Genomic DNA, 18,923 nt, shown 5'->3' on the forward strand with positions numbered 1-18,923 from the left:
ATCATTTGGCCTCACCATGTGATGTGTGCATGCGGGTACACATGTATCTACGCACAGAAATGCATGTTTGTTAAAAAGTCTGCTATTTCAGTTGATCATAAAACTTTCTCATCATTAAATTAAGAGATACCATCTAAAGCATCACCTATATTATATTGACTAGAGGATTTAACTGGTGCAATGAAAACATTTACAAATTACATTAGATTACCAATTTGAAAATAAATCATTTGAAGCCAGCAGAATTTAAAATCTGTTTTCTTGACAATAATTCTCTAAAAGTGTAGAAATCACCATGTGCTTGAATTTTAAAAATTATGAATAATTTCTTATGGCATGTTTCTTTTTTCTTAAGGTTTTGCTACTGCATATATTTTGATGTGTATTCTTACAAACAAAAATCAACTTCTGAAATTAGTAATGGAAAACTAATCACATTGGGAATAATATACTGAAATAAATTAATTATTTGACTGAGGCAGACTTTTAAATATTGCATTTTTATCTATTCAATCCTTACTATATAGTTTGACCCAGCAATAAGCTATTAAGATGTGGAGTTAAATCTCCCAAAAAATCATAAAGAACTTACAAAAAATCAGAGGCACAAATGACCACTGAATGCAAGATGCATCAGACTAACTGTACTGATTATCTACCTAGTGTTGAAGACTATGCCACGTATATTTTAAATACAGATGGTAAGAGAATGGTATAAGATTAATTCACAGAGATAATCCAGCTCAACAAAAAGCCTCATACTAATAATTTTATTTTAATTTTTTGTTGTATTCTTTTTTGAGTAATATATTCAGTTTGTAAATTGTATATATGATGTAAGAAACTATAGATCTTATAAAAATATTTTAACTGTCTGCATGCCAGCTGACAGAAATTTAACCAGAGGAAAGAAAGACGTAACTTAAATATCAGAGAAACATAAATGGAACGCTGTCATTTCCAAGAATGGATGATTAACAGAACAACAAGTGAGTAACTTGTTGTTTCAGTGTATACTGTGCATCCCTGTAATCTTGTTTAATCTGATAAACTGGAGAAAATTATTGGCAAAATCCAAAGACAAGACTCAAGTTAAACCAGGCCAATTTAGCACGTCTGTTGCATGGATGTGATGGAGCTACTGAAGGTTTGCTCTGGAGCCACTACGGCACCCAGATTGTCTCTGTGTGAGGCTTAATAGTTAGCACCTGCTCAATGCACACAAGGGTAACGGCACCTTAATACGTCAAGATGAAAAATGACTGTGACAAAGGAAAAAAGAGGCATTCTCAAAGCAATCTATACTGCATGTGAAACAAATTAAAGATGTCACATATTAACTTAGGAAGATTTAGGTACCTCTAAATGTGGTAGTAGTGAGTATTTCATGCTCAGTCTAAGTACAAAAAGAAACCAGAGCAGGATAAAATATTCCTTCTTTTAGTGGGAGTTTAATCCAATTATTACCTTGTTTTTAATCAGCAGTAGAACTTGTGGAATACCTAAAACCTGATATTTAGAAGAAGTTTCAATATTTTTTAAGGGAACTTAAGATATTCCTAGACCACTGGTGTATCTAGTAATCCTCCAAGAATGGCAGTACAGGATGCTATTTAAGGAGAAAATGCAAGCTTGGCCACTTTCTGCAGTCCTTTCCCCTAGTATCACCCCTAAGTGTTGTATAGGAATATGAGAGGATTCATCCTTCCTGTTTCCTTCAGAATTTGCTCATGGACCTTTTAATGGATTTCTGTAATCCCCTTTTGAGCCTGTTGATGATGTCTGTCTCCACAGCCTCCTGTGGTATGAATTGGAGAAGTTGTGTAGCCACTACACAGAGAAGAATTTTCTTTCATCTGTGCTTTTATCTGATGTTCTACCAGTTGCAGTGAGTGGTCCCTAGTTCTGCTATTGAGGGATTTAGTGAACAACAGTTTGGCATTTACTTTATCTGAGGCCTTGATGATTTTGTAAACTTTGATCATATTCCCCCTCAGCCTCCCCTTCTCCTAACTGAAACCTCTTCTATTCTTGTAATCCTCTTCATCATTTTAGTTGCCTGTCCCTGTATCTTCTCTAGTACTCCACTACTGTCAAAGGGAACAACATGTAACGGTGTTACTGCTGCTGCTGTTGGTACTAGAAAGCACCTAAAGTTTCCAGATTGAGCCTGAGACTGGGCTTCCATTATACCAGGCATTGAGGAAAATGCATTAGAAATTTATAGTCTAAAAAGATGAGGCAGACAAAGAGTAGGAGAGGAAAGAGAAGAAAGATCGCAATGAGCCTCAGATCACTCAACGCTTTAGAGAACTCAGTTCTCCCCATTTCCTTCCACTGCTTCCACCCACTAGAAGAGGACACCTCAAGCTACTGTTATTTTCAGATATGTGTTTTCTTAAGAAGAGTTTCATCCCAGGCAGTTTAATGGAGCAGTCTCTGTGCCACCATGCTAGGTAGTGATCCTGGTGCTGGCACTAGTGTGCAGGTAGGCAGTGATACTGTGAACTGACCTGATGAACTGTTCTGGCTGGAAACTCACCCTGCAAAACTGTGGTTAATTTTCAAACACATCAGGTTCACCTTGTAGCCTCAAGACTGTTAAACCAGAATTGGTGCAGGAGAAGGGATGGGAATAACGATCAGGTTATCACGGGAAGGAGGGCTGGACTCTCCTTTTGTTAGCAGCATGCATTTATGCTGAATGAAAAGGATCATGGAGCTAAGGCTTTAATTTTTCTAGGTGAAATAAACCATGCTCCCTCACTCTCCCTGGTGACAAACAGCTTGGCATTCCTCAGTCTTCCCAATAGCCTTTTTCTTTCTCCTTTCTGTCTTTCTTGTGGGTCATGGTTAATGCTGTACATACTTAAAAGCAGTGTTCTGTTGATAATTTACTAATAATTTCAGACTTCTCCAGCTAAGGGGAGCATCTGTAAGATATCTAAAAGCAATGAGTTTTTATCCAAACTGGGAAAGCAAGCATATTTGGTTGTCTTTTACTACCAGTATTGCTCCAGAATAAATAAAACAGAACAAGCTAAAAAAAACAAGAGGAAGCAGTGACTAAAAGTTCATAGAGAGTATTTAAATTAAGGGAACCATGAGACTACAAAGATTTTCGTAATGGAGAAAAACAGTGGTTAGTGATACATGACAAGCAAAACTTCTTCAGCAGATGGTACAGAAATAGAGTGATGTAGAAAAGGGAAAGAAAAAATTAAAAGGGGATGTTTTTTGATGCTGTCAAGAAACTTGACAAAACAATCACTCTCAATTACAGTATCTGGAGAGAAACAGACATGTGGTAACAGAAGACAACAAATATCACGAGAAAGAACAGTATTGTTAGCTCCTGGGAGCATCAGTGGATGTTATCCTGCAGACTTTTTCAGTATTTTCCAATTTGCAGACCCTTAAATAACTTTCAGTAAAGATGACTCTACTCTCCTTATGACAGGATGTGTAGAAGGTTTGGGTAAGAAAGGTCTGTCCCAAGTTCAGCAAGGTTCCAGGCCTACACTAGGGTGCAGATATGATTTTGTGCATACATCTGTAGGTATACAGTCATCTCTCTGGGGTAAATAGTGTACTGGTGAGAGTTTTATCTATAGGTTGAGCAGGAAACACTTGTACCCAAGTGGATGTATACACAAAACCAAAGACGGACTGGTGGAAATCCATTCAAGGAGTCTTCAAAAACTAGTTTTCAAATAGCTATTATTTCTTTCAACAGAACTGGCATACCACAGATAAACAAAATAGCTATTTTTTGATTGGTTATAGTTTATAAATTACTAATTACATTGCTTGGTTCAATATACTGGTAGTTAAACATTATTATAATATGAAAGAATACTGGTTCAAGTTGATGGGCTTTGGACACCTTCAACCATAGGCCAACACTGGTAGCAGAGCTGGGCCTATAGCTGGGTTTTCAAATTGTGGGGAATTTTTGAGTTTGCCAATTCTAGGCTTCATCTCAAGACCAACTTAAAATTTCTATATACATTTTCTGTGCACTCTTACACTTAGCTGTAAAATGAGTCTGACATTCATTTGGGCTTCATATAGGCAATCTCAAAACTGACACAGATGTCTATCGGATTCTGCATGGGGCTGCCCGGGAGGCACAGCTTCTGGGAGCCAAACCCAGGTCCTCCAGGCTCCCTCTTTGTTCTCCATATAGTGCCTGGGAGCCCTGCGAGCGTTGGTGGGGCATGCCGGACTTTCAACTGCCAGACTCTGTGGCAGACTGCCTGAAACCTCTGGCATAGCTGGCTGCCTCAAAGCTAAACGTGGGAGTCCTGCCAAGCAGACTGCCACATTGCTCCCGGTCTCAAGGGACAAAGCCTTGAGACCTTGGCTCAGATTTGGAGAAAGTTTTGAAACCCAAGATGTTTGCAACAAAACTTCTGTTATTCAACAAATTGGCATTTTTCTCTGAAACTTTATTCATTTGTAATTTGTAAAATTTCAGACCAGTTTTAGTGGACACCTATCCTGTTTAAAATGAGTTTGTGATACTAACGGGACATGTGGCAGAGTCTCACTGGCATCTTCTGTGCTATTTCCCTGTGAGTGAATACTGAGGGAATTCAGTAAATTGCTGGACTTGTTGAAGAGTAGTGCAAGTTTCTTCCACTTGACATTTCAAATGATGTAAAATGCTGTATCAGAAAATGTGACTTCTCTCAAGCTTGTAGGGCAACGTTAGAAAAAAAGCTAGTATTTTTATTTTGACCCTTCTTCACCAGTTTCTGTCTGCTCTTACTTTGGTAGTCTCATCTCTTCTCTTTGTAGTTTTCTCCACTATGCATGTGCTGGGTATCACAAAGCAAGACTGGAGGGATTTCTGACCTTGGGAGTGCTGCTGAGTATGGGTTTTTCAGACGAGAACCAGGTAGAGATTTAAAGATCTCTTGCTTTTGCCTATAGGGAGGTCAGAATGCAAAGGAGAAAGGAGAGCACAGTACAGAATAGATTTGGAGAATGCAAAAACCATCATAAAGAAATGTTTTAAAGGACCTGCATACATCAGCTGTTAGGCCAGGAGCCCTCTGTACGTGGCAGAACACCTGGATGCTTAGGCAAAGCAGCTTTCTACTGAAATAGAGCTCTCTTACAGGGATTATTCAAACAGGGGGTGGTGGATGCCATTTATTAGCTCCTGTGGGGACAAATGGAAGGCTCATTTGACCTTGCAGTTCTCTGTAGCCCTTCAGTTCTTCATTAAAAAAAAACAACAACAAAACCAAACTCTAAAATATGGGAATTACTGCATTTTAAAGATACATTTTGTATCAGAACTTCCCCAATGAATAACATAAACCAAATGATTAAAAAAAACTTCATTAGAAACAGTAAGAAAGCAAAGAAAAATAACTTTATACACATCTGGAATTTGATATGCAAGTCTTTATAAAGAAGCAGCCTGCACACTCAATTCTAAGTGTCATTGACATCATCAGGGCTACTTATGCATTTAAAGCTGACCATATATTTTGCTCGTTTGGGAGTCTTTAATGAGATTTTGGATGCCTGGGTTGAAAGATCCCAGCAGCTATAGGATGTAACGAGTAAGACTAGGCAAGGTCAGTTCCACTTCCCAAATCAAGCAGCATTTGCTACGTTGCCAGTAGGGTGGAAAATGGAAAGTGAGGTGATATAATTTAGGTTGACTTTTGAAAAGTTTTTGGCAGGGCAATTCACAAGAAGCTGTTAAGGAAATGAGTGCTATCATGGGCTACAGAAAGTGGCTAATAAAAATAAATAATTGGAACAAATGGTTACTTTTCATCATGTCAAATGATTAGTAGTTGGCTGCCCCAAGGACCTGCAGAAGGATTAGTTTATTTAATGTATGTATTAATGAACTGGGATGAGAAGTATGAGAGGAAAATTTGAAAGGAATACAAAATAAGTAGAGTAAAATTTAGGAAAGATTTTGAAGAGCTTCACTGAGTCATAAGAAAAAGGTGAATTGGCAACAGTAAAGCAGATTAAATGCATAATGAAAAGAATCATACATATAGCTGTGTTTTAAATTAACTGTAACCAGTAAGGCAAAAAAAATACTAAGAGCAACTCTGTATCACTCAATGAAAACCTTTATGCAGTGTGTAACAGCAGAAAAAATAATTCTCAAAAGGTTGTATTGCCACTATATCAGTAAGCAGTAGGAAATAATTTGGAACAACTCCTGCTGGTTTTAAAAGGTATTAAAAAAACCACCCCACACACCAAAGGCACAAGAGGATACTGAAAACTACCAGGAATCTGGAAAGACTTCCACGTGGTAGGAAGGCTTAAAAGGCTGGGGCTGCCTACAGCCTGACAGGACGTCTTCCTCTTTATCCTTTCATGTATGGACAAGAGCTTATTCAATGAAAGCAAAGGTCAAAAAAACCCCAAACCCAAAAACTTGATCAAATAAAATGTGCATCTCATTGTTAGCTCCTGGACATTACTGCCACAAAGCATCATTGTGGCTTTAAGTTTGGTAGGATTAAAAAAAAAAATTGGACACATACATACTTAGTTGCATTAAACTGAACAGTATTTTACAAAGAACGTAAACTTCTGTTCTTTGAGAACTCAGTCGCTAACTATGGGCATTAGAAAGAAATTTCTCCTATTTCTTCTTGTTCACTTCAAGGCAGTTTGTACCTTCCCATAAAGTATGTCTTGCGACTTCTGAGGTACCCAGACAAGGACCTGGCAGTGCTGAGTACTCCTGAATACAACTGGCATCAATACTGAGGAACTCAAATGTTACTCGGACATACCAGGATACTTTAGCAGGAGTGGCATTAATTCTGTTTCTAAAATAATCCTGATCTTTCTAGGCCATTGGGTCTGTGCACACAGAGAACTGAGAAGTGATTTGTTATTTGGTGATACACAAACCCAACGTTGCAGTATTATACACACCTCCACTGTCATTCCTACCCCAAGCCTTGCCATCATTTCCCCACAAACACTTTATACTGCAAAGACATGTAATAAAGCCCACACTGCTTCATGGTACTCCATGGGAAATGGAAGGAGAGAAGCCAAGCGATAAGAAAATCATATAATATATGGGGAAAGACAATGAAACTTATGTGCTCCTCACCGTATCACTTGTGTAGCATGACAATGATTTTTCCACGAGTGGACTCTCTGCTTGCAGTTGCTGCAATTAACCCCCCCACCCCCAAGACTGTAGATGTTTAAATCACATACCAATTCCATTCACAACAGGTGAATCGTTATTAACTTCCAAAACGCTGGGCAAATTTTGTTCTCCTTCATGATCGTTTAAATCCATGTTTTGCTGTTGTGAGCCATTCCCAAAATGTCTAGAATCTTTCTCATGACTGCCATCTCCATTCTGCAGACCATTATGTGGCTTTTTCAGTGGCATGATCTGTAAACCGCTGGGAGTAGTTCGGTAAGTCACAGTTTTAGCAGCCCTGTCATTAGCAGATGCTGGCTTTGCTGCGTATCCTCGTTTCTGTTTTTGAAGAGATGGATTAATTCTCTTCCTTTTGTGTGTTGACCCTTTAGACTTCCCAGATTCAGAAGGTCTATGTGATATTTTCTCAACAGATGACCCTCGGCTTTCCCGTAAAAATTTTGGAGCACTGGCCTGTTTCCCATGTCTTGATCGCTTTTCTCTAGTAACATGTAGTCCATTGAACTCATCAATAAATTCCTCACAATGTAGTAGATGATGTTCAGGTTCCCAGGTGTCTTCATTGCTTCCGTAGCCTTTCCACCTGATCAGATATTCCCATTTGCCCTTCTTGTTCTTCCTTTTGTCTACAATCCTCTCTACCTAAAAGAAAAACCAAAAATATCATATTAGAAAGAAAAATAGTTTGGTCATGAAAACAATGTTCTTCATTCACAGCTATGAAGGCCTTCCTGACACTGTAAAGACACCTCAGTATTCATGAGATTCTCCTAAAATATGAACTGACTCTGACACCCAGGCTAGCCAAATGTAGCAACCTATTTTACAGCTTTAAATGTACCTCAGTTGCATAGCATGCAGTCCAACACTGTGTTCCCATCGGATCCTATGTAGACCATGCTGACTGCTGATGAGAACCTACTTGGGGTGTGTATAAACCGCCTGACATGACGTTTAGTGTTACGTGTCTGTTCAACAAAGAATTCCCGTGAACAGACCTGGCAGTACAGGAGAGGAACGCAGTAGCCCCAGCGGTATTTTGACAGCAAACCTATTTCCCCTTCTGGAAACATTAAGAAGAGACATAAACACCTGATCAGATCTGGGAACCTGCAATAGCCACAATGTGAAGAACTGATCATTGCCCTGAATCCACATGTGCATTGTATCCCTATAAACATCTCCATACTTCTTCATGTCTTCAAACTATCTTGAACACAGAACCGATTATAAATTACAGTATTTTACACCAAAGAGTATTTGCAGTAGTGTACATCCACTTTGCTACTTCCAACTTATAAAAATTTGTATTTTTTTTATGAATGCAATATTTGAGTAAATACACAAAATTTGTGAGTGCACTAATTAAAGAAAAAAAAAAGCAAATGAAAGGCATAAAGGCAGGATTCTTATGCAGAAGTAATGAATTTCATGAACCTATGCTAGAGAATGTCAATTTAAGGAACGTTTCTGCACCAAGGGATAAGAGACTACATTGGGACTGCAAGCTGAATGTGAATTAACAGTATCATGCTGTTGTCGAAAATGGACTGTACAACCGAAGAGATCTTTGTGCTATCTCAGCGCTGGCAAGATCTCAGCTAGAGGGAGAGTGCATATGAAAACCCAAGCACAATCAGTGGACAGCAAGTCACCGGTTTAAATTGCATCAAGTGAAATTTAGATCAAGTCATTAGGAGGAGTGTAGGAAGAATTAAGCATTAGAATAGGTAACGTAGGAAAGGTATGGAAGGTTTTTAGAAGAAATAGTTTTTGTTAGACAAACATCTGCCATGAAAAATCACTGCTGGAAAATCAGGTTATGATGAGAAAACCTTTTGAAGTCTCTCCTAAGTTTTATTTTCTGATTCTTTAATCTTTTAATTTTTTCAAAATGTGGCTTACGAGGGATAAAGATGCCACTAATGAAAACAACAACATTATTGTTAACCGGAAGCACTATTGTTAATTTAGAAAAATAAGTAAGTGGCTAGCTAATATAGTAGTTCACATTGCTCTTCAAAGAAAAATCATGTCACGTGAGGAACTACAGTGGAGTCTGTATGGAGAATTTAACCTTGAGGAAGGGCAATCACAGCGGTGTAAGTAATTGTTCTTTTTAGGTCCCCAGTTAGAGCAAACCAATGGATTAATTCTGTCTGTTCACTGGCTGGAACTGTACATTCATAGAAATCTTGGTGGGTTCCCCAAAGGAGTATAAATGTAATTAGCAACTAAACATTACACCTCTATCTCAATTCACTGACACAGGGACTCTGCTAAGATATCTATGTCTGAGTCATAGTGGACAGCTTTCCTCCATCTCCAGGGCACTCAACTGCAGCATCCCAAATAGCTTGTTCTTGTGCTCTGTCTTATCAAGTATCTGCATAGAACCACTGCAGAAGCAAAGCAAGGCATCATCTTTACTCTGAATTTAGCACAGTCCCCTTCAGGATTGCTCAACGTGGCAAAACAATTAACTGAAGCTCAGTCTAGGCAAGTTTGAGATCATTTGTCTGAAAAGAGGAAGAGTCCTCATACAAAAAAAATGAACTAGCATTTTTTTTGGTCCTCATTCGGGATGTGTGGCTTTCAATTGTCAAACTAATAGACTTATTATGATCTTGTTGACATTATAGAGAGCAGCTGTCCAAATTATCCCTGGCTTTAAAATACTTCTCATCCCCCTATCTAGGACTAGCCAGAAGGACTAGTACATTGAACCCTGGAACTCTGTAGTGGCCTGTGGTTGTCTGTGGATTTGTTACTTTAATTACTGCAGCTCACTAAACCAAGGAACAAATATATGTGTGTGTGTATATATATATATATGTATGTCCTGGGGAAAAAATTAAATTGCTGCTAAACTCAGTAGACCACAGCTATCATTACTGTAGAGAATTTGGTTTAGAGCTGTTGTGTCTGTACTAACTAATAAACAATACATGCATTCCCCTCCCTTTGTAATTCAGGAGTTTGGACCTGGAACACAAATGTGTCAAGCTGATGCTACCTTGGAGTACCTTCTTTCTTTGGAGGGATTGCACCAGTTGCATTTCCCCACTTGATCACTGAAGTAAGCACCTCAGAAAGGACAGACACATACCTTGCCATTTTCAGAATCACAAACAAGAACCATCTCTTCAACTTCACCCTTTTTTCACTCATGCACATATCTTTACATTTAACTGTACCGATTTCTCGCTTTCACATTGTTACTCTCCTACAAGGAGGAAAAGTGAAGGGAAAAGAAAAAGGAGGAAGAGTGAAGAGAAGGGTTTTGTGGAGAGCATTTTTTTAGTATGGAAAACACTCAAGTATTTTGGTGATGAGGCATTATGCATTTCAATTAAGAGGATAAATGGAGACAACACGAGTGGTCTTTGTTTCTGAGAAACAAAATACTGGCAATGGAGAATGTGATTAACCAGTTCAACACATCATGAAGGCAGAATAAAAGTATTTATGAAATTGGGTCAAATTTAATAAATGGTTTCAGGAAAAACATTCAGAAAGCAAATATATTTGGGACAGATTAAGCATGTCATTACTGCATTTTCAGAACAAAACTATCAATGCTTCACTTCCAATTTGACTAACAAAACTAAAATAAAGAGGGACTAAATAAACTAAGGACAAAATGTTTTGTTCTGGTTAACCCCCCTCTCAGTTTATTGTTCTGCTGGGGAGGAAATGAAAAAAAAGTGAGTTGATCCAAAATTAGTTGTTTTCCTTGAGTTTTTGGTTCAGCCATCATACCCACTGGCTTGACTAATGATGCATAAAAAGACTGAGTAGATATTTGCCTCGTCCTCATTATTGCCTCATTGTTCATTACTGAATGCATTTGAGGGGAGCATCGAACATACTTGACCTCTCAACATGGTCCCTTTTCTTTGTCAGGGCTTTAAGTTCTTCATTGATATTTATCCCCTTCAGAGTGGCACTGTGTTTCTTTGCTGCACACAGCAAAGTGTGCTTCAGTGCAGGCATAAATCTCAGGTTTTTACCCACACCTGGTACTGTCTGCCCCATTTTCCTTCTATTCGCAGTCCACAGTAATAACAAACATCACTATTTTGTTTTTTTAATGATGTATATTTAACAGGTAGTATATAAAGTAATATATAAAGTATATATATAGTATATATATAAAATATATATAAAATAATAATCTTGCTGCATTTACTTTAGGTTTCACAAATTCATACGAGTTTTCTTAATGAGAAATAATTCTGTGACAGCTAGTGATTAATAGAAATAATACTTTCATTCCTTCCCTAGAATAAGCAATGCACAGTTCTGAGAACATGCAGAAAATATCTATGGCTTCAATGTCTGGTTTTCCATTTCCTCCCTCAGTTCTGTCTTTAATGAAAACTGAGTAACATCTTCCCAAAAGTGACCTTGGTAGTTACAGTTTGCCAAACCCTTGAATTCAATATACTTGGTTTGAAAAACTAAGTAGTTAAATCTAATAAAACTGAAATGACTGCAAAGTTTGCATGGGTATCACAGTTAAGAGAGTGCTAGAATTGACATATACCATTACTTGCCTGGACTCTCTCTCTCTCTCCCTGCCCCAGCTAATTCTGGATGAATTGAGGTGCTGATATGTTAGCACAGAAATATGTTTAAAGAGAACAAATAGAATGAGGCCAGGGCATCTGTGCAAATGCATTTGCAACACACTTTTTAGCTTCCAACTAGCCTTAAACCTAGCATTATACACAGCTGCACAAACTAGGATGAAAGTCATAAATAAAAGCCTTTTAAAATTTTTTTGCATTTTAAGTTTTATGTGAAATAAAAAAATACTAATCATTTATAGTACAAATACATAGAGCTTCATAAGCTTAAGTGTCACGACGTGGCGATCAACTGCTTATAGATGCAGAGTACAACACATACATCCTCCATCACAGAAGATTCAGGGTCAAAATCGCTCATTTAACAGTGCAGCGTTATTGTCCACTTATCAAAATAAATCTAGGCTAAGTTAAAAAAGGGTAATTCCTATTGAATTATTTCTATAGATATAACTGTAAAGTCAGAGCACAGTATACCCATCTCACAGTTCACAGGAGCTCTACAGAGCATAAATAAAAATCTTTATGCTCCCAGAAAACACCTTCCAGGAGATAATACACTTCCAGAAAGGTTTGGAATATTGTGTATCTACTCAGTGATTTCCAAAATAAGCATGCGTTATCTCCTCTTCTTTGACCATGCATATCTATGTGAACTATTGAAACTGTAATCTGTGATGCTCAGATGGTCTCTGTTAGCATACAGTATAGAGCAGCAGAGTGATTTCATGACATACACTAGAAAAACTGTTTTTCATTACTATAAATTATAGGACTTGTACTGTTTTATGTGTTTTTTTCATTGGAGGTCTTTGTCCCATGTTGTGCCTCAGGGTGTTGGAAGGGTATTTGAAGAAAGTGCCAAGGAAAGAAAGGCAGTAAGATTTCTGAGGGAGATAAAGGTCATCTGATTCAACATGTCTGTCTTTTAAAAATTCATTATTGGCCTAACTTCCTCCTTTTTGTTACCGTCACTTTAAGAAATAATGTATTTCACTAGTTGTAAATATCTTGCTTGCTTGCATTTCTAACTTATTTGTGTTCCTCTTGTATTTGTATTGGATTTCTCAAAATCTGGTAATTGGAGCATTTGTTCCAGATGTATGAAAAACACGGCACTGTATCTTCTGAAGCAGTCAGTATTCATGTTAGAAAATTATAGTGGAATGGATGCTGGGTCTCTCTTCAGAATCTGACCCACAGTTTAAAACCTGAGTAGATCCAATCAATGTGCCAACTATGACCCCCCTGCAGTAGTAAATTTGTGCAGTTACCTGAAGGTCAAAATGAAAGGGCTAGACAGTCATAAAAATGAAAGGGAAGACATTCCTCATCTGAATTATTCACAGGCAAAACATCAAATGACATCTTCCTAGGAAGTTCAGTGAACACCCTGTTAATGTCAAGAAGACACTGCTTTTTATTCGGTTCCTTTTTCTCTTTTTAAGTATATGGATTTTTAATTTTCTACAGTCTTCTTGGAATCAGAAGAGGTGTTAAGCTTGCTCGGGGGAATCCTGAAAGTTCTGCATTTTCACTGGAAAAAACCTATCATCAGCCTCATATTACACATGGTTGCAAACCACTGTGTTAGGTGTATGTGTCCTCCAACACATATATATGAAGACTTATGACAGAACAAATAAATGCTGCAAAAACTCCTGCTGCTCTCTGTATGTCAGCCTGCATCTTTGATCCTCCTCTCCTAACAGAAGGTACCACTGTAGAGGCTTCCTGCTATGTGATTCGATGGTCCAGGTTTATACAGAAAACCACAAGTGCACTGCAAGTTACTTTATTTTAAAGTAGTGGTGAGGCAATTGGAAATTACTGCTGAAAGACTTTTCTGGACCCAGCATTTTGCCTGCATCAGTACGCTGGTAGTTACCTGGCATCCAGGTATTTTAAAGAAACTGAAACAAAAGCCTTGCTCTGTGCTTTCCTCTTTGCGTAAGGGTCTTCTGGCAGAAGGAGCTTGCCTTTATTACCAGTTTAGATCAAATGAAGCCCTGGCTGATAGCCAGTGAATCACAGCTTCCATGTAGATTCGATGTCTAGCAGGCTCATGCCATTTTTCTTGGAAGTCCCAACTTTCTCTGAAATTCAGTCTCATCAGAACTGAAATTCTGGTCTGGTCTCTCAGTTGTTCATTTCATTTTCTTTTGAAAACTGCCCTGATGCCATATCTCCACCTCCACACCAGGGCTGTGTTCCCCCCCTCGATGCCATCTGTCCCTGTTCCTGACTCTACTAACAGAACCCATTTTCATGCCCTTGTCTTTTCTCATTTTGATTATGGCAGGTTTCTCCTGGTCAGAACTTATAGTGCTCAAATCTCCCAGTCTGTTAAAGCAATTTCCCTCTCCCACTCTAAATTTAAGGATGTAATCTAAATCACTTTCTTTTATTAGGATATTTAAGTGTATGTGTGTAAGCAATACCCATGGTGGAAGCGCCAGAAACATTGTGGTTTTTGGAGCTAAGAGGAATAATAATATACACAAGAATCTTGCCCTGGAAGATGGGCAATTTTGTATAGATCGATACTATCCCTTTGGAAAGGACTGGAAAAGGAAAATTGACAGCTGACGTTGGGACCAGGATGGGACTTCCTGGTCAACATGTGTAGTCCCCATCATTGTAGGCAATTACATCCTGTAAGCCCTTTCATATTGGATATGTTCATGGTACAGAACATATTTCTGCCTGAGTTTATGGTTGACAGGTTGCACAGCAAAGACCTCTTCATTCTTAAATGTAACCATTTTGTAAAAAATATTTCAGGTTTTCATTTGGAAAGCAAGACAGTTTGCAAAGCTATAGGAAAAGTGCACTAAGAACTAAAGATATTTTTAGCGGTAGGTTAAGCTAATCTTGACAATGTTCTTTATATGGAGGAAGAGCAGGATTTTTTCCCTTGCAGTCCAAGTGTGCACCTGTGTCATCACAAGAACTGTTAGGCAGTGTGGGGGGAGATCTCTTTAGGTCTGTTCCTCTGTAAAGGTTTAAATCCCTTTCACTGACAAACATTAATCAGCACATAAAACATATTTGAAAATCCAGAGAACATGGGGCTTTCTGTTTATTTTAAAGCATAACAATGCATTTAATTTATCAAATACCCATTTTCTTTTGTACAATAAATCAGTTCATTACTGTATTTCAGTGGTCATATTTCTTAAGGAAAGGAAAGCAAGAAGCAGGGCATACCAAATTCTTGATGTCCTTTATATTAAATTGTGGTCACACACTCTCTACAAACTTGCTTGCACAATTTCTTTCAGAATGAATCTGTTAGAAGGCTATCATCTAGAGCATTTGAATTTGATGATAAATGCATACTTTTATTTCAGTACTAAAGTACAGCTGGTAATTTTTACTATACTGCGAAATGTGTTTTGTACATTACAGTGCACACTTTACATTTAGAAACAACAGGTATTTTCCTGGTTTGTACACCAGCAAAGTAAAAAATACATCCTGTTTCTATTTACTATCATAAGAGAGATTTAAAAACACAGTGTACGCTGCTAATCTAAGAGAATCGAGACATGGATGAAGTTTGCTTTAAGCAGAACTGTTCTTGTACAGTCTATTCCTGTGACAAGCACAGAGGACTAAAAGATGAATGAGAAATCTAAATTCAAGGAGACAAAACATTTTGCTAAGCTCTACAAAGAGCTGGCTGTTTTGGACGTATGTATGGCGCTCAGCTTTCTAATACTGTGGATTACTTCCTCAAATGTTTCTCTGCTGAATTCAACGGGATTCTCCAGTTGTACATCATTTGAGACTACACGTATGGGAAAGAAGAGTTCAGCACAACCGAGGAAGGGCCTCATTCTGCCTATGCTTCCTTTACAGTACTGCAAGTCAGCAGTTATTCCCAATTTACTTAGATGCAAGTAAAATCAAAGTAGGAAGCCCTTGGATCTAAACCATTAGGGTTTTTACTTTTATTTTAAAAGCAGTTTATAGGAACAGGATTTTAAGAGACTTCTAAGCAAACCCGTGTTTATGTGAATGCATTGCAGTTCTTTCAGTAAAACTGCCTGGAATTTTAAAAAAATACTCATGTTTCCAAACAGATGTGGAAATGCATAAGCATTAGGTAAAAAAAAAAAAAAAAAAAATTACTCTCACTAAAGGTGCTTTTCACCATCATTAAAGAAAGTCCAGAAATGCAGGAAGCAATTATTAATTTACATAAAAGCTGTGCCTGAAATTATTGGAAAAAAATAATACTATTTTCTTTTATGTTCATTTGCAGTTTGTTCTCCTTTATCTTGTTCAGTTCTAGCTTATTTTAGCCTTCTGTTGTACATTCACTCAGTCTTTCTCTTGACCATATGGACTCCATTCAGATTAGACTCAGGGCCAGGACTTCAGTTCAACACTTTTACATCCACCCCAAAGCTTAACCAGAAGTGAAGATTCCACATAAAAAAATACAAAGGTTCAGCTATATTACAGTAGAAATAAATATGTGAACTACTCTGCTGTCCTACCACTCCGTGACTCATTGCTTTACAACTGCTACTGGTACGACTGTCATAAAATAAACCACATGTTCTTGTGTGGTAGGTAGAAAAATATTTTCTTAGCCCTTTTACAGCTAAGTGGTAAAGTTGAGCAGAAAGAAGTGAAAGCCTTGGTTTTGGGGAGCTGTTCATTGCTTGGTGGTTTCCATAGGTGCTGAGGACTTGGGATTTCAAGGTGAGCATGAGCTTCAGCTGTTCACGGAGGTTTTACCAACTTTGTGTGACAACTGAGGAGACCTGTCTGAGAGCAGCTAGCTGGCTTTGCAAAGTTTATGTGCCAGGGAGAAGACAAGAGACAGCAGGAGGGTACAGCATTTTGGAGGGGTACAAGGGGATGGATACCAGTCACTCTAACCGGCCATTGTACAACATACGCTCCTTACCAAAGTTTTTGAAGTTAATTTTACGGTAATCTTTGAAAGAGGACAATGAAATAGCTTTGCAAATATTTTCAAGGAACATGTCCCGTATTGAAATGTTAGTTTAGTAAAAAATTAAGGCTCTGTGTTGGAAAACAGGACAAACGGACAATTAGATCGTGTATTAGATAGTTACTCCAAGGTACGGGACGCGGAATAGCAATTTTTGGGTATGGTGTGTAAAGAATCTCCAGTGACAGCATGTGTTTTCTAGCTACTGTACACAGGAAGCTGCAAGTATTTTTGCAATGATCAATACATATTTGACAGAGCAGCAAGTCAAAAGAATTCCCAGCTTACAGACCTGAACATGAAGGAGGATGGTAATCTCTCCTCCATCACTGAGACAGGAGGGAGAGGAAAATGAAGAACTCTGTCCATGTTATATGAATGGCTGGACAGGGATAAGGAGATGTCAGAAGGATAAATCAGATATCCATTTTATGCTTTCTATTCAAACTAGAATAGGAGGCAACTGGTTTGGAGCATCCATATAGCAAAGGTAGTAACAATCAAATTTGTGAATAATGCCATGCAGGGATAGGTTTTAGAAGTAAAGGGCTAAAAATAGATAACTTTGTTCAATATAGAAGAAGGTTGAGGGGCGATCCTTTGAGTGAAAAGCTGAAGTAGCAGTTTGTAAAGTAATGGGATAAGAGAAGAAAAGTCATTCAACACAAAGGTTTCTTTCAGAATTCAGTAGAATTCTTCATTTTCTTGGTTACACAAATGAAGCTGATGTGATGGCAGAATACAGAAATGAGCCAAAAAGAAAGGTAGAGCCGAAAAAAGGAATAAAGAAACATGCTTTAGGCAACTATAATGGCATGATAGAGCACAGAATTTTACAAGTAAGTATCCAGGATACCACTGTAACATCACAGAAAAATGGCACATAAAATTTCAAAAATTATCTGTGAAAGAGTAATTGTCAAAAAAGGAAGAATAATACATCATTATCCCCTCAGCAATAGCATTCAGATCAGCAGGGTCAGCAGGTCAAGTTCTGGACTCAATTAATTGCATTGGTTTTCACTGCAGATTTAACTTGTGTTCGAGACCTGAATTCTGTCCAGTGTAAAACTAACTTACTACTGGTGCCTGGAAGGAACAAACTATCTTACGGACAGTAGTAAAGGCAGTTAGGAAAGCTGTCAGTGCTCATCAGATTGATGCATTTTAAATCGGCTGAGAGTGCAGCTAGTTAGAAATCTGCATGCAAAACTGGGGACAGTGCTCTAAACATGGAGATGCAAAGGCATAAAAGCATATTCATTGATTGAACGTAAGGGTGTGTTTTGGAGCAATTGGATAGAGTCTGTGAGAGGAGGACGTTTGCTTACAGTGTGGATGAAAGGCACGAACACATCCGTGCTTGTGCAAATGTCTGCAATGAGTCAGACTGACTTCACCACCCTGCGTGGCAGGCTCCAGCCATGTGCTACTGTGCAACTCCTCTGGCGATGGCAGAGTCCCCCCGGGAGCTGCTACCAGAGAGGCATGCTGCGGAAGGGACAATCACAGGTTACCCTTCTGCTGTCCTCAGGCCCTAGATCCTCTTGAAAGCTGTTGTTGACAACAGATGGTCACCATTCCTTGACCTCGGTGAGTCCTGTTTCAGCCTCGGTAATTCACACCAGCTAAGGAAGTGTTAATTGATGAGTTCTGAACATCATTATTCCTGATGATAGGGTTTCAGCCAAGTGTTGGCAGAACTTCCAGCTGTAGGGGTTGCTACAGACTGGAACCCATTACTCCTTTCAGGGAAGTCCCCAGGAACAACACCAGGGTTTCTCTGGTGGAGAGGTCGAGATCTTGCCGTCCTGCTCAAAATGCCTGCCAGATCAGTCCAAGGGTTACTGTGGAGGTGTGTGCCACATCTCCATGCTGACGGCTATCTTCTCTTTCTGTTGACAGATCAAGCGCCAGGGTGAGACTGGAACTCTGATGAAGCTGAGGAACCATTTAGAAATGTCTGTGCTTGAAGCAGTATTGAATATGTAACTAGTGAATATATTACTGAGGAAATTTTCCATGTATTTGTTAGTCAGATTCCAAACTTGGCGGTTGTGTTAATACCTCAGCTGCTCCTGGATGCATCTACAGCAATGATGTGGCAAAGGGCTTTGTTCCATGTACCGCCGTAGAATGGGGCACTATATTTTTATAAATGTAGGGTTTCTGAGATTGA

At 38.5% G+C, this 18,923-nt stretch overlaps 1 protein-coding gene across 1 annotated transcript in view; it reads right to left on the reverse strand.

Moving 5' to 3' along the window:
- CDYL2 (chromodomain Y like 2) overlaps nt 1-18,923 on the reverse strand; it is a 62,801-nt gene that overhangs the window by 21,532 nt on the left and 22,346 nt on the right. Inside the window, 1 exon segment of the mRNA XM_075765986.1 lies at nt 7,228-7,822. Within this exon segment, the coding sequence (XP_075622101.1) occupies nt 7,228-7,822 (595 nt within the window).

The sequence above is a fragment of the Balearica regulorum genome, chromosome 13, assembly GCF_011004875.1.
Source record: "Balearica regulorum gibbericeps isolate bBalReg1 chromosome 13, bBalReg1.pri, whole genome shotgun sequence".
NCBI classification, from domain to species: domain Eukaryota; kingdom Metazoa; phylum Chordata; class Aves; order Gruiformes; family Gruidae; genus Balearica; species Balearica regulorum.